Source organism: Eucalyptus grandis, chromosome 6 (assembly GCF_016545825.1).
Source record: "Eucalyptus grandis isolate ANBG69807.140 chromosome 6, ASM1654582v1, whole genome shotgun sequence".
In the NCBI taxonomy this organism is placed as follows: Eukaryota; Viridiplantae; Streptophyta; class Magnoliopsida; order Myrtales; family Myrtaceae; genus Eucalyptus; species Eucalyptus grandis.
In genome coordinates, this window is record NC_052617.1 from 54,989,915 (window position 1) to 55,006,314 (window position 16,400).

A 16,400-nucleotide genomic window follows, 5' to 3' on the forward strand; every position below is an offset into this window, starting at 1 on the left:
GGTTTAGGGTCTGAGCCCTCCCTCGCGTGATGATCCATGGGCTGTCGGATCCGACCCGTTATAATCGGGTCGGATCTCAGCTCTCTGAAGGAACGATCTTGTCCCACCGCGATTTCCAAGATTCCAGCTCCAACGCGAGCGAGTCGACTTGAAGAAATTGCACTCCGCTTTTTGACTTCTTCCAGCTCTGCGGAATGCGAGATGTTCTCTTCTGACATTTCTGAAGAAGAAGATCCGTTGTGTTCGTCTGAGCCGTGGACATCCGGTGAGGCCTCCCCTTGCTTCCGGGCTTGATCCCTCCTCGTTCCGACGTCATGCTCGTGCGCCCTCTTCGATCTCACCTCTGAATTTCGTCGTGCATGTTCGATTTCTTGGTTTCCCAACTTGCAAGATCTTTGCTTTCGGTCATTCGTTTCTCCATCTGACGACGAAGATCGTGTGATTCCTCGCGATTGCTTGCTAAGTTCGCGATCTCTCATCATCATCACCATCACCATCACCATCTAAAATCATCAGCGATTCCCGGGTAGTTCGTGTTTCGTATGATGCGCCATCTGGGTTGCTTTGACCGATCCTCGAGCTTGAACTCTGAACTATCATGAGTATTCCTTCATACGCTTCGAGTGTTCCCAAGTCGTTTCTTGCGTATCCAGGTAGCGATTTCGACTTAGAATCGGGAACCATCAGAAGAATTCGAAAACCCAAGAGCTCTCAGCTTCACCCGGTCAAAATGCTCAAATCCTTCGGTAACCGTGTTCGCTATTTCTACAAGCTGCATCCTTTTTTAGCTTTCTTGATTTCATTGTCATTTGGGATCACAATTTTGGTAATTATATCTATCTATCAATCGCGGTATAGTGCCGTTGGTAGTTATCGAGAATTCGATGTGTCTTTGGAAAACTATCCTTTCGCCAATCTCAAGAACCTCGTGATGGTTGCTGGACATTCTATATATACTAGTAAGAGTTGCGAGAAGGTTGATAAGGAGGATTCTTGGTTTTTGGAGCCTTATCAAAAGAATCCCGGTCAAGCTGCTACATTTTTGGCTCATATTGAACAAGGAATTGAAATAACTGCGAAAGATGAAATGGCTTTGCTATTATTCAGTGGTGGAGAGACACGGAAAGACGCGGGTCCTCGAAGTGAGGCACAGAGTTACTGGGCTGTTGCTGAATCTAGAGGATGGTTTGGTGAGTGCTCATTGCTGGTCTGTCTGCCTTTGGCTGTTTTGAATTAAAGTTGTACCATTTTAATCTACTTCAACCGCACTTTTGTAGTGGATTATGAGAAGTTTTATGTATGGGGCTGTGGTTCATTCACTAGTAATTCCTAATATATCATGGGAATGAGGTGATGATGCCTGACAACAGATCTGATTGAAGTTTAAATGTGCTAGTTGAGGCTGTTGGTTAGTTTTTCAGTGCTTTTGAAGGTAGCCAAGCTAATGCTGTTAAGTGTTGCTTCACTTTTAAAGCTTTTTCTAGTTCTTCAGTCTTCTTAATGTGAAAAATCATCTCTTGCTGTCTGATTATCACTACAAGCATCATCGCATGTCGTAATATGATTGAAAGAGATGATAGTGCTGAACTTTGAGTTCAGTGCTTGATGCATCTACCATTACCTTTTGAGACTTGGTTAGTTTCATGTGTTTTGTAAAGTAGCACAGCTAAAAGCTATAAGAATCACTTACTTGGAAAACTTTGCTTGAATTGCTTCAACTTTTTATACTTTGAAGTTCATCTCTTTCCATCTAATTGTCACTATAAGTATCATTCTATTGTCCCATCCAGAACCTCTGGTCTATTCATTGCAAGCCCGCCAATTTCAATGAACTAGCTATAATAATTTCCACGTCCTCTATATCCTGTCATCCAAACGCAGAATGTTCTGGCTGCTACATTTTTCAATGACATTCTTGTGTCGCTTTTCATATTCTTGTTGAATATATCCAATCATCCTTTCATTTTCACCTCCTTTGACATATCATGGCTTTCAACAACCTTCCAGTTCTTGCTGCTGCTAGGTTATGTGATTGGCTTCTCTTTCTTGACTTCTTCAGTTGCCTCCTATTGGTGGGCACTGGAAATCACCCTCTTGGTAACACTATTCTTGGATTTCCTGCTGCAATGTCATCTTGTTGTTCCTCTTGATAGGAAGGATAAACCAGAAAGCTCTTCTGTTTCTAGAGGAAAAAATCTGGGGAAAAATGCTATCAATTAAGCTAAAGGGGCAGGAACTGGTTATCATTTTTATTTGCAAAAGGGTTTCCTGGTTCTGCATTTGCCTTTTGTCAGTGTGTATCTGGTACCTCGTCAGTAAGCCTCAAGCATTGTTCATTACTTGTTTCGTGTTTCTCCATTGCATACATGATTTTGTATTATCATCTTTCCCTACTATGGGATGCTAATTTAATCAAGTATGCAAAATTGTCATGCATATGGTTAAAAACTGTTAATTCTTATCTTTTGTATATTCTGGTTGAAGGGAAGGAAGAAAATGTGAGATCGAGGGTCCTCACTGAGGAACATGCGAGGGACAGCTTTGAGAATCTTCTGTTTAGTGTATGTAGGTTCAGAGAGCTCACTGGAAGATATCCTTCCAATATAACTGTAAGTTCTTTGTTCCACAAAAGCTTCTTATTTTGGTTGGGAGATTTGTGCTCTGTCAAGGGCGAAAAAAGGGTATTGGAGGCCTTTTACTTCTTCTTGAAGTTAAGAGCGGTTCATATTTTTGACAAGGAACCCTTGGGGAAAGTCATAATTACCAATGGATGTCTTCTATCCACTTGGTCAGTATTGTTGAGACAATACAACCCATATCTGAAATTTTCTTACTTCCACTGTTAGTCAGAGCATCTAACCAGCGTATTCTATAATAGTTTCAATTTTGGTTGTAGAGTCAATTTTGATTACTTTCTGGTATTTAGGTCGTGAGTTATGATTTCAAGGAAGAAAGATTCGCCCATCTGCATCGTGCTGCTGTCAGGTTCCCCGAGTCGAGATTCTTTTATGTAGGAACCCCAGCTTCATCAACTGCAAGAGAGAAAGCCCGGAAGGGCGAGGCACTGGTGAGGCAGCAATTTCAGGAAGATCCTTATGGGTGCCAGGGTTCATTACATCGTAAGAAGCTGGGCCGTGATCCTTTCCACCGAACAATTCCTTATCCTAAAGGTTGCCCTGAGATGCAAGATCTGTTCAGATATTGCGGAGCGGCACCCTATCCAGGTTGGCTTCCCTGGACGTCGTAGTGCTAATTGTTTCTTCATGTAAGCAGGAAACGATGCTGATATAGCTGAGCCCGCAATTTTTTTACCTTTCCTTATTCTTAATAAGGTCTGCATGTCTATAGAATAGAGAGATGACAAAGGAGTTAATGATAGCATGAGTTTCTTTGATGTTGTAAGCTTCGTGAATCAAAAAGTTATCTATTAGTTTATACGTAATGAAATTTGATGTACTTGGACAATTATATTAAGCAAATTCAGTCCAATCATCTTTAGTTTGCCAACCATAGCTTGGAAGTCAATTGATGCTTGTTGATGTCTCATCAAGAGACTCTTGTTGTTTCATCTTCAAAGTCCTCACGAAAAGTGTAGGTCTCTTCATTAAGATTTATGGCATAACACAATCGCTCTTCCAGTCCACCTCCTACCACATTATTCACAGGTCTGACATCATGGAAGGGATTGTCATAATCCATCATCACTATCATCTCAGCATGTCCAAGGGATCGCAGTGGCCTTCCTGATTCTTCATGCGGGCAAAGCTCAAACAGCCCGGAACAAGTTTACAATCATATGTCATCTCAGCCATCTCTGTTTGTTGAGCTTGTGTGCCTATTCCATGACATCTTTCATGTCTAACCACCGTGTCAAAATGAAAACTTAACTGAAGGTCAAGTCCTTTTTTGCTTCCATGCCTAATTGATGTAGGGAAGAACCCTATCAAGGGGCTTTGACACCTATTTGACTTGGGTGGAGAAGTAAAGGATGGCAAAAAGAACACAAGGAATGCTAGCATCGAGTTGAACCGAAGTCGGAGCAGAGAAAAGATTTACCCAGAAAGATGATGGCAGAGAGACATGAAGAGCTACTTATACTTAGGTTACGGACAAAAGATGATCTCCACCCTTAATCTAAAATAACTTGTAATTTGTGGGAGTTCATTAAAAGCCACACGACTTGCACATTGCCATTTATTAACCTAAAACATGATGAAACACTTAAAATACTAAAACTGAATAATGCTTATGCATCAGAATGGAGCAATGTCTCTGAATCTTTTGCACATGGTTCGTTCAAACTAGTTATCTATGAGGGAAGCTTTTGTTCCTCTCATTAGACATCATGCTGCTGCTGCTGCTGCTGATGTTGTCCAAAGCCATGCTGTTTTAACGGCAGCTAATTTGATCTTTCCTGAGTCCTGTTTTTTCCAGTGCAGCCAGCTATTTTTACAGTCAAATAATTACCGTCCTCAGAGAGTTCCTCTCTCACCCTGGTGAGCTCCCCCCTCCTCGTGTGGAGAGACCCCAGAAATTGCACTTCAGAAATCTTCATACACCCTCTCCTCTCCCCTCTTCAACAGCCACATCTCAGACATTTTGACTTTGTTGGAGATTATGAGTGAGGCGTGGCCGTGAGGCCCAGGTTCAATAATGAGCTTGAATTACACGATGACACCAGAAGAAAACCAAAGTTTTAGGATTACATTGAACGTCGAGCAAAAATTCAAGGACTGATGATGCCATTTTACCCCATTATGGACAAACACAAGACACGCCAGCAAAAATTATCCACGCTTACAGATGTTAGACAGTAGACTATGTTGTCCAGTTTTCTTCGTAGCACTTCAAACCTTCAACGATTCATGACCAATCACTCAAGTTTTCAATTGTCACATTGCTATCTATGAAATCAAGACAACTAAAAATTCCAAGACAATTAAAAATTCCAAGACAATTTGCTTCCGGTTTTGTCATCCCGAATATGAGAATGCTTTGAGAAGAGTGAAAGCAAACCATCTTTGGAAGGGTGTAGTGTGCCATCAAAGCATTGTTCTTCACTCGCATTCGAATCTTCATTTACTCGAAGATAGTGACTTTATCTAAGCCGAAAATGCTAAAATAGAAAGCAAGATATAAAGAAAGAAAGAAAGAGGAGCCTCCAATGGGATATCATTAGTAGCTTAGGCCGTAATCAAAGGACCTTTCTAAATGAGTAAACGCAAACATTTTGAAGGGCCCTTTTCGCCAACCACTCGGCTCTCGCCAGCCGAATATTTTTTCCCCTTTGAAATCTAACTATCCAAATAATACACTGCACTCAACGTGCGCACGCATGCGCGTGTATATATATATATATATATATAGGATGCAGACACAACACTCCATGCCTAGCGATTGGAGAAACCAAAATCTATTTTTATTCATCAAGGTTTTTCTCATATAAATGAAGGGTGTGTTCGTACTCATTGGAAGAAAGAATTCTTTTTCTTAAAGAAATAACTTATACAAATTTATGAAGATAGAATGAATTCTCCTGAACCAACCATGTTAGCTCAAAATTTCTCTTAAACTTCAAATATGAATCAATCTTTCCTATCATATAATAATTAATTTATTTTTTGGTCCTAGAATAATCCAAATAATACCCTCCTCCTCATCCTCATGTGGGTCGATAAGGCGCCACATCAACATCATGTATTATATAGATAGCCATGTCAACGGCGTTGTCTCAGCAAGTTCACATGGTTGGTAGAAACAATTTAAGGAATAATTAAAAACAAAAAAAAGGAGTTTGATCGATTGAGTCAAATTGTCCATACAATGTTGAAGGATGAAATCTTGAATTATTCCTAGCTATTTGGAATTCCTAATGAGATTCGGAAAGTGGATTTAAGAACCAAATTCGCGACAAACCACTATAAAATTCACCAATCATATCTTTATTCTTTATTATTGCATTTTTGCGCTTTGGTTTTTCACTCTTAAAAAATAGCAAAAATATATACATTTATTTGCTTTTTCTGGTCAAATTCTATGACATCATTCAAATTTTAAAAAAAAAAAAACTATAAATTAATCACATAAAAATTTATGTGTCAACATCTATATGTTTGTAAAGATTTTCATGTATTATGTATGGAAAGTCAAAGTGCGGGTGCTATAAGATTAAAATATAAAGCTAAAATGTAAAAATCATTTGTTCATATATATCTCGACTCTTATTTTCATTCAATTTCACATATATCTCAACTCTTTCCTTTCTCTAATATATAATATCACTGCCTTCGGGATTGAAATGGAGATATCAATTTGTTCACATTGAATGCACTAATTCTTGACTAGCTATGCATTAGAATGTGATAGGCTATCTATTAGTTACATTAGTAGTTCCCATTTTTCTTGAAATAATCATTCATTATTTCTTCCACCTAAAGAAATCCCACGAGATCACGTCATAATAAGGGAAAAAAGCCACAAAAAACTCTAAATTTTACCTAGTGTGACAAATTTATCCCAATTTTTTTTAATCTAAAAAATTCCAAACGTTATTAACTGTGACATATTTACCTTTTTTTTTATTATTATTTGTGACATAAAAAACCTTAAACTTATATCCACATGACATATTTATTCCAAACTACAAGGCATTTTCGTCTTTTACTTTTCTTTTGCTTTTATTTTTCTGTTTTTTATTTTTCTTTTTTCTTCTCCTCTCTTCCCTTCCGCCAACATGGTGAAAGGAAGTGGGATGCCGGCGAGGGCCACCCTCTCCTGGGTGGCCCTCCCCTAGGTCAAGCGAGGACGGTCCTTGCCAGATCTGGCAAGGGCATTCCTTGCACGGTGAGGGCCACCCTTGCCCACATCGGGCAAGGGTTGCCCTCATCGGATCCATCAAGGGCTATCCTTGTCTAACCAAGGGTAGGGCCACCCTCGCCTAAGTCCAACTTCCTTTTGTTGGCCATGGTGGAAGGAAGTGAGAAGGAAAAAAAAAAAAAAGGAAAAGGAAAGAAATGTTAAGGTAAATGTGTTACAGTTAGCAAAATTTGAGGTTTTTTATGCCACAAAAAAAATTTGGGGTAAATTTCCCATATTGAGTAAAATATGAGATTTTTGGTAGCTTTTTCCTTCACGATAATGAGATAAAGTCTCATCTTATTATTCATAAGAATCATAAGAATAAAACCAACCATAAGTTCTAGAGAACTAGAGCTTGGTTAGGACCGAGGTTCCTTATTTGGTAAACCATTGGCAATTAGGATGAAAACAAGGATACTTAGCTTGCAATCATCTAGCCTTGATTAGGGTAATGAACTTTGACTAATCAATTGATTCTATAGAGAGAATGTTACATTAAAACTCCATTTGGAATGACAAAAAAAGCTAGTGGAAAGATGGGATAATGATATTGTGGTCATTGAACTTTTAATTTGTTTAATGTGGTTCATAAACTTTACCTCAATATGTAATGCGGTCTATGACTTTTTAATTTGTTTAATATGATCTCTGAACATTTTCCACATGTTCAATTTAGTCCATGGTTGTCCTTTCATTAATTCAAGTTTAGGAATAACATTGAATATAGATACTAAATTAAATAGGGTTAATACCTTGAAAAATCCCAAACTGGTACACCTGTGACAAATTTACCAAAAACTAATTTATTTGACCGCAAAAAATCACAAACTAGTAAATTTGTGACAAATATATCATCCGCTAAATTAGATTAATACCACAAAACAATTTTCAAAAATTGTAAATTGTGACAATATAGCATAAAATCCCAAATTAGTATATTAGTTAATTGTCATGTGTCATTTAACTTAATAATTTGATAATAAAATTTAATAAAACGATAGAGGATAAATTTGTCACAAGTGTGCCAAATTTAAAGTGAATTTGTCAAAGGTATATCAGTTTTGGATTTTTGGTGGTAAAAAAAAAAATATAGTTTGGGCTAAACTTGTCACAAGTATATCAATTTGGGGGTTTTCAAAATATTAACCCAATTAAATATGTATCAAAAGTCCAGAAATCATAATGAATAATTTAAAAATTCAAGGACTATATTGCATATTAAACTAAAATTTAAAGACCATATTAAACAAATTAAAAATTTAGGGACCACATTGCATATTGCATCAAAATTTATAAATTATTTTATGTCATTCACCATGTTTGACTTGGACTCAAAGGGTGCTTGGGAATGCTTTTATGATGTTGGTTTAGTGAAATTAAAAGGAGGACTTTAGCGTGATCTGTACTCAAATCAATTAACTAGGACAAACGTGTTGGCATGTATCTAGCAGGAGAATGAATAACAACATTAGTTTTCTTAAGTAGTTGGTGTTTTGGTTGACCTGTCTGTAGTGAGACCAAAATGGCATGACGTCATGAAAAGGTCAATCGAACGAATAATGGAGCGAATGAATGATGACTACACTTTAATTCCGTTAATATTCATAATAATTCGAATGAATATCCGATTTGACAATGTTGCACCAGGAGGCAAAACAATAAGAAACACCATAAGAGAGATGGATAAATTCTCGATGCACTTTATAATTTCCATAACCAAGCCCACGTTTTTTTCTTTCACTGCAGTCTATGGACAGGAGGAGACCAAGCTGAATTCACTCCCAAGTAATAAAATAATGAAGGGATATTTCTGTGTTAAACTTAACTTTGAAATCACCTCCAGATGACACTTGGCTTCTACCTTACAAAGACCTAATCCTCTTTTCGATATAACTGCACCATCTCTAACTCTAATTCCCAACTGCCCCAGGACTCTTTCTCACTAGCAGCCAACGAGCAGAACCAGTCAAATTCCTCCTGCTCAACTGCCAACATAGACACAAGACTGTCATTTTACATAAACTAAGTTTCATTTTCATTGCAACTCTGTTTTCTGGGAGCTCTCTCTCCCCTCTCTCTGCTGTTACTATTTGGCTCACCTTGCTCCAACTGAAAAAACTGAAATGAAGCGTTTGTCCCCGCCATCAGCGTGAGTCTCTCTCTCTCTCTGTGCTTAGCACTTGCAGTTGAACGTTTAACCAGCCCCATGTGAATTCTTTGTGTGCTTGAAGAAATTGTTTGATCTTTCTTTCTCTAGTTTTGCCATTATGACCCAAGAAGAAAACACTAAAGAAGGAACTTGGATTGTTCCTTCAATTTGGAAGTGCATGCAAATCCAGTTGGAGTGTGAAGAGAATCCAATTGATCCTGATACACTATTGACTATGATGACTTCATGAATTGGGATGTTTACTGTGAATCATTGAAATAAGACCGTGATGATGCCGCATTGCCTTGTGTTAGTCACTGTTTTTTAGTTTTCCTCTATATGCTGTTGTTTCATCTGTGCATATGCTCTTTGAAAATCTACACTAACACCGTCACTTTTTGGGTGTTCCAGAGAGGAAGTAGAGAGAAGATCGTTTCCGAGAAGCATATATTCCATTGACTTGGAAAAGGTCCCTGATTCAGCCATCCAAGATAGGAACTTCAACTGCAGGAACCCAACCATGAAAATGATCCTGTTCATCATTTTATTTGGGTCTTTCCTTACGCTCTACCGGTGTCATAACTTTAATTTGATGGATGGCGATCCTTCAAGCTCTCCTTCCTGGTATAGTCGATTTCCTAGTATCAATTTCATTTGTTCTAAACAGGCCATGCTTTTGTGTGCCGTGCTGATTTGTTGGGGGTAAAATCAGCTGCATGAATGGCTTAATCTTCTTTTACCTGGTCATTTTTCTGTGATAATTTTTAATTAGCGTGGCTTATTTCTGTTCAGTCTCCTGATCCATCGAAGATGCTTGATTTAATAAATCTTGTTTGGTCATTATCCTGAAGTTGGATCTATAATCGAATACACAAGTGCCAGATATCGTTGTTGTTAACAATCTATCGTCTTGGAAACAGATATGGTTTTGTATCACTAACCCATTTTGGAACTGATCTATTTTAATCTGTTCCCTTTGTGCTTCTCCAACAATCCTGATTCACAGGCCTCACGTCACTGCTAAATTGTCAAGAGAGAGTTCCACCACCAGCCATCGGTACATGTCGTCCCTAAATATCGAATGGGATCAAATCTCAAATGTGATCGAGGAATCTATTGACAAGGACGAGTATGAGGTCATTGGTCTTCTGAACTTTGACAAGAATGAAACCAATCGCTGGAAGCAACTGTTCCCGGAATCCAAGCAAATAGTTTTGCAGCTGGACTCTGTCCCAGGGAACATAACCTGGGAATCTCTGTATCCCGAATGGATCGATGAGGAAGAACATTCCCAGGTCCCTACTTGTCCTACCCTCCCTCAGCTTTGCATCCCAGGTAATCCACGAGTCGATCTCATCGCCGTCAAGCTTCCTTGTGACAAGTCGAGAAGGTGGTCGAGGGATGTGGCTCGGCTGCACTTGCAGCTTGAAGCAGCGAGGCTCGCTGCCTCTGCTAAGAGTTACCATGCCGTGCGAGTGCTTCTCATGACCGATTGCCTTCCCATCCCGAATCTCTTCACGTGCAAGGACTTGCTGGCGAACGAGGGCCGTGCCTGGCTGTATGAGCCCGACCTCAACAAGCTGCGGGAAAAGGTTCTGCTCCCAATAGGGTCGTGCGAACTAGCCTTGCCTCTCAAGCCGAAAGGTTAATGTCTCAAGCTGAGCACCAAATCTATGATATGATTTGGACATGATCTAGCAAAAATCTAATGGTTGTTCTTTGTGTTGGCAGAGCAATTTCAATCGGAGAGAGCTCATCGAGAAGCGTACGCTACAATTTTGCACTCAGCTAATGTTTATGTTTGCGGTGCTATCACTGCAGCGCAAAGCATACGAATGGCGGGTTCCACGCGGGATCTGGTGATCCTCGTGGACGAAACGATTAGCGAACATCACAGAACTGGGCTGGAGGCCGCTGGGTGGAAAGTCCACACGATCCAGCGGATCAGAAACCCGAAAGCCCAACCCGATGCCTACAATGAATGGAACTACAGCAAGTTCCGCCTCTGGCAGTTGACAGACTACGACAAGATCATTTTCATCGACGCCGATCAACTGGTCCTTAGAAACATCGATTTCCTTTTTGGGATGCCAGAATTGTCTGCCACGGGAAACAATGCTTCCTTGTTCAACTCTGGTGTGATGGTGATCGAGCCATCAAACTGTACGTTCAAGCTGCTCATGAACCACATCAACGAGATTGAGTCCTACAATGGCGGCGACCAAGGGTACCTGAACGAGATATTCACCTGGTGGCACCGAATTCCAAGGCACATGAACTTCTTGAAGCACTTCTGGGAAGGTGACGATGAGAAAACAAAGCTGATGAAGACGCGTCTATTCAGTGCTGACCCGCCGACCCTTTATGTCCTCCACTATCTAGGACTCAAGCCATGGCTGTGCTTCAGGGACTATGATTGCAACTGGAACGTGGACTACTACCGAGAGTTTGCAAGCGATGCAGCACATGGGACGTGGTGGAAGCTGCATGACGCCATGCCAGAACATCTGCATAAGTTCTGTCTGCTGAGCTCAAAGCAGAAGGCAGCTTTGGAGTGGCATCGGAGGCGGGCCGAGAGAGGGAACTACACGGACGGTCATTGGAAGATTAAGATTGCAGACGAGCGCCTGAAGGCGTGTTCTGAGGAGTTCTGCTACTGGGAGAGCACGTTGCTGCACTGGGGTGAAAAGAACTGGACTAATGACGCAACTGATTCTTCACTAACACATACGATGAGCAATCAATCCCTCTCTTCATTGTGACTATGTTGTCATGCGCTATCACTGTAAATAATACAAACACGGATAAATCAACAATAATAGCAACTTCTAGTTTTCTTCTTGACGACACGCAAAGTTCAAATGATGATTGAGGCTTGCCAAATTCTACGATGTTAGATGTTTTATCCTCGTCACGCGTAATTTTTCAACTTTGGTATGTTTCAACGGCATGTCTCTTTTCACTTGTCACTTCTATAATACCTCTAAATGAGCATTTCGTTTCACCAATTTCCAACCATCAAAACTTGATCTTTTGGTTTTCGATGAAATATAGCAAATGCAGGATCACGACTATTGGTTTCTTTTACTTTTTCTCTTTACCATTCATGCTTGGCTGTTACAAGGAACTGCAAGTCACAACGCTGATCCAAAGTCTTGATATGGTTATAAGGATGGAAACTCGCAGGAGAGGATTATCAGTAGATGTAACGATTTCCTGTTAAATCATGCAGTAAAAACTGCTTGCATATCCATAATTTTCGCCACAAATCATATCAATGAAAGTCAACCATATTCTTGAACCAAGGAATGCCAGCTCCTAATAATGTCGGCAAGAATGCAAACCCGATCGATTTTCAATTGATGGTTATGTTTTTTAGTCCCTATTGACAATAGAAGGAACGGAAACAGGGCTCTCTTGATAAGTCAAATCATCTTGATAAGTCATCCTAACCATACAAGGCTCTCTTGACCTCTCTAAAGATCCTAAAAATCCACCAGCGAGAGAGAGGAAACATAGAATAAAACTAGAATTGTGCAAAGAACCGTAAGAATCTTGAGTGACGTTTTGCCAAAGATGCCTGGACAACTGAGTTCGGTGGAACTAAAAAGGATCGAAATAAATTCGTCGTGGAGTCCTAGGTCCCTTAATGTGATGTTAGGCTTCGATTGAGCTACCACAATGCAGTGTTCTTCCCTCCCTGACTTCAGGACATGTTTTAAGCATGAAGGGTATGCTTGGGCTGGCCACATCATGGGCCAAGCCTACCCTTCAAATTGAAGAAATAGTCGAAGCTGTCGTGAAGCTCTAATCCTGAAAATGGGGGTGGGGTGTATAATGAAGGGAGAAAAAGGAAAAGACAAAGATTTTAAGGTGTGAGACGAAGAAAGAGAGAAAAAAGAACACGTGGGAATTAAACTTTGTCTCCTAAAGCAACGAGGATTTGGACAGATTGTCTGTGAAAATTCGATCATGTCGATGTATCGTTCTCGGTCCTCACCAACCACCTTTTCTCAAACTATACAAGTGAAGGAATGACCAAGGTTACCGACTATTTAATTCAACTAATGAAATGCATAAAGGAAACGTCTTTTACAAACTTATTGAATCGAGTAAAGCTATTGCTGGATTGCACTTGCATATGTAAGGCCAGCGGTTCAATCCCGTTACTCCGTCTCATCATCATCATCGTATCGTAGAAAATATTTTTGTACAAGAACATGTAGCGCAGCGTAAAAATGATGTTTAGTGAAGCAAGAGGGATCGCAACTGCATGCGGGTTTGCAGATTTAGTGCTCACGGAAACATTTAGATGTTCTCAGAACACAACTTTTCATCCATTAAAACACATAATCCTACACAAAATGTTAACCGTTTTCCTCCGGAAAATGAGAACTTGTATAATACTTGAGATCAATGATTGACTTGAATGGATAAGAATGTTTTATTTTGAAAACACCTAAAATTTCTTTGCAACTAGTAGAAGCACTTTGATTTCTCCAATCATGGGCATCACGGATCCGCGTATGTCTAGTGGACTATGAATTTATAGACATCTATTCATCGATTTACTTGAGTATCACCTATTAAGTTTACCCTTGAATAGATGCATGTTTTTGAAGATGGAATATTAGATTGATTTCTTAGTATCTAAGTTAGAGGGTTTTGTCCCATAAAATCTCATTTCTCAAAGTATCCGTTTACACTTCAATTCTCCGCATCTATGATACGTAAACAAACTTCAGACCAAAAACAAAGGAAACCCCGAGAAGTGTTTTCCAATGCAAACAACCACCCCAATCTTGCAATGAGAGCCAAGTCACTCAAGATCTTCAACAATTTTAACGCTCTACAAACTATCATTATATATACATAAGGAAAACCACCACCTTTTTCATAACAATTCCAGTCAATTTCATTCACTAAGTACACAAAGAAATGGCCTCCCCAACGATCAACTTACCCTACCCCTACTACCCATCACCACCACCACCATCTCCGCCTTCGCCGGCAGCAACCCCTCCACCAATTCCCAAATCGCCACCGCCTCCACCTCTGCCGTCGCGGCCGCCACCACAACCCTTCACTCCGCCACCACCTCACGTGCTCCCACCACCGCATCCCCAACCGATCACCCCGCCACCGCCACACCCATTACCGCCACGGCCGCACCCATTGCCACCACCTCCAGCGCCCGACCACCACCCCACGATCATCGTCATTGTGTTCATCTCGTGCGGTGGGCTCCTGTTCTTCGCATTCATGGCAGCAGCTCTTTTCTGCTGGATGAAAAAGAAGAAGAAGAAGACGGAGAAAAAGACCAAGCTGGTCCATTTCGAGGAGCACAGGAAGGTGAAGGAGGCCATTGTTGAAGGTCCTCATGGCACGGAAGCCATAGTGCTCTCCATAGAAGACGATATGGTCATCGATGGAGAGATCAAGAAGAGCGAAAAGATTGAGAAGGGTTTGCATGCCATGAATGATAATGAGGCGGCGAGCTTCATCGAGATCGAAGGAGGTTCATCTGAACCGTCCGGCCACCCCCACCACCGTCAAGACCACCTCGCGGAGCACAAGGGATAATCGATCACACATTCGGACCAACTTATTTCTTACGTACATTGCTGTCTTCCATCAATAATATTCCTCATCCAAGGAATGGCGTATTTTTCTTTTCTCTGATTCGTCACAAATGTAATAATCTTCGAGCAATGGACTTTTTTAATTCATCACCCCGTTCATTTATCATTTCACCGCATGCACCGTACTAGTACGCATGACCATTGTGAAGAAAGACGAAGAAAACTTTGACAAAGGCAAAGCTCATCCTCTTTACTTTCTTCGTCCTAGTGAGGGGAAAGTTAGTGTTTGGTTCTCTGTAGTGCATGCTTCTTGGAAACCTCTGCTATAATCACTCCTAGCCGAAGTACTTGAAACTCATCAAGGGTAACTTTTCTGCTGTTAACAGGTGAATTTATATCTGGGTACCACAACTGATCACCCGCTCACCTTGTGCATAGCCATGGAATATGCATCTTGCCCTCCCATCGAGCTTATCATCACTCACTCGAAAATAACATGGGCAACCAAACATTCTAAGAATATAATAATCAGCAACATTACCTAACAACACTTTTTCAGGAGTCTGCCATTCAATAGCAGTTGATGGGAATCTATTCACCAAGTAGCTTACCGTACTTAGCACATCAGCTAGGAATCTCCTAGCCATACCAACACTAGAGATAATTTTTCGGGCCGTCTCTAGAAATGTTCTGCTCATCAATTCTGCAAATTGTTGTGATTTACTGGCACTAGTGCGGTGTTTCACTATGCCCTCTTTCATGCAGAATTTATTTGCTAGCTCTGAGTAAAACTCCATGCTATTGTCAGTCTGCACATGCTTGATCGACTTACCAGTCTCCATCTCGATCAAAGCTTTTGACTGCAAGATCCTGACACCAGCATCAAACTTGTGCCTTGGCACAAACACCCAGGTCTTCCTCGAGCAGTCAAAAGACTCTCGAACAGATGCATTCGACGTCTCCGCAGCAAAATTTATCACCGTCTCACTTTGAAGTTTATACAGGCCATCGTGCTTGATTCCTTTCATTATCACCAGGGCACCTCGAACAACCTTCGAACTCCACCTTTTGAAGAATACCTGCAACAAGCTGAATCTAGGGCACCCAAGGAAATTAAGTTCTTTTTCAATTGGAACATGCCTTACTCCGGTCAATGTCCTCACGATACCATCATGCATTCTGATTTTAACATCACCAACACCCACAACATCGCACTTAGCGTTGTTCCCTAACTGGATTTTACCACTACCCGTGCACTTTGATAAGTGATAAACCGGTTTCTATTTGGTGTGACATGAAAGAACAACCAGAATCCATAATCCATCCATCAAACGATGAATAATCGGTGACGAGATAAGACATAATCAACATTATCAGCTACAGCTGCAACATTATCTGCAGAATCAACTATAATTCCCTTACCCTTCTCATTTTTCAGCTTAAGGCAATCCCTTCTAAGATGCCCCCTCTTGCCACAGCTCCAACAAACAACATTAGTAGTCCTAGATTGACTACGTCTGTTCATATTAGTACTACCATTATCCACACGTGTTACAGATCTTCCTCTATTTTCACCTACTAGAGCAATAGATGCAGATTCGCCAGATTCTCTTCTACGAATGTCCTCGTTCAGAATTAAATCTCGAACCCCATCAAACGTCAAACTTGTTGACCCAGAGGAATTACTAACATCAGTAACGGTAGTATTCCAACTATCAGGTAATGAGGATAATAGAATCAAAGCACGTACCTCATCTTCAAAATCAATCTCAACTAAACTCAATTGACTAACAATCACATTGAATTCATTG

The 16,400-nt window shown here is 40.4% G+C and overlaps 3 protein-coding genes across 3 annotated transcripts; all 3 read left to right on the top strand.

The window, feature by feature from the left end:
* Positions 1–105: 105 nt before the first annotated feature.
* LOC104450876 (uncharacterized protein C57A10.07) lies at positions 106–3,510 on the top strand. The gene is made up of 3 exons (XM_010065583.2): positions 106–1,190; positions 2,485–2,609; positions 2,927–3,510. Exons 1-3 carry the CDS (start codon positions 599–601, stop codon positions 3,245–3,247), a joined length of 1,038 nt encoding a protein of 345 aa, XP_010063885.2. The 5' UTR covers positions 106–598; the 3' UTR covers positions 3,248–3,510.
* A 5,281-nt stretch (positions 3,511–8,791) lies between these two features.
* LOC104450877 (putative UDP-glucuronate:xylan alpha-glucuronosyltransferase 3) lies at positions 8,792–11,957 on the top strand. Its single transcript, XM_010065584.3, has 4 exons — positions 8,792–9,007; positions 9,419–9,631; positions 10,014–10,651; positions 10,739–11,957. The coding sequence occupies exons 1-4, from the start codon at positions 8,982–8,984 to the stop codon at positions 11,767–11,769; spliced, it is 1,908 nt and encodes a 635-aa protein (XP_010063886.2). The 5' UTR covers positions 8,792–8,981; the 3' UTR covers positions 11,770–11,957.
* A 1,952-nt stretch (positions 11,958–13,909) lies between these two features.
* On the top strand, positions 13,910–14,736 carry LOC104450879 (proline-rich receptor-like protein kinase PERK2). The gene has a single exon (XM_010065585.3). The coding sequence runs from the start codon at positions 13,946–13,948 to the stop codon at positions 14,588–14,590; it is 645 nt and encodes a 214-aa protein (XP_010063887.2). The 5' UTR covers positions 13,910–13,945; the 3' UTR covers positions 14,591–14,736.
* Positions 14,737–16,400: the final 1,664 nt, after the last annotated feature.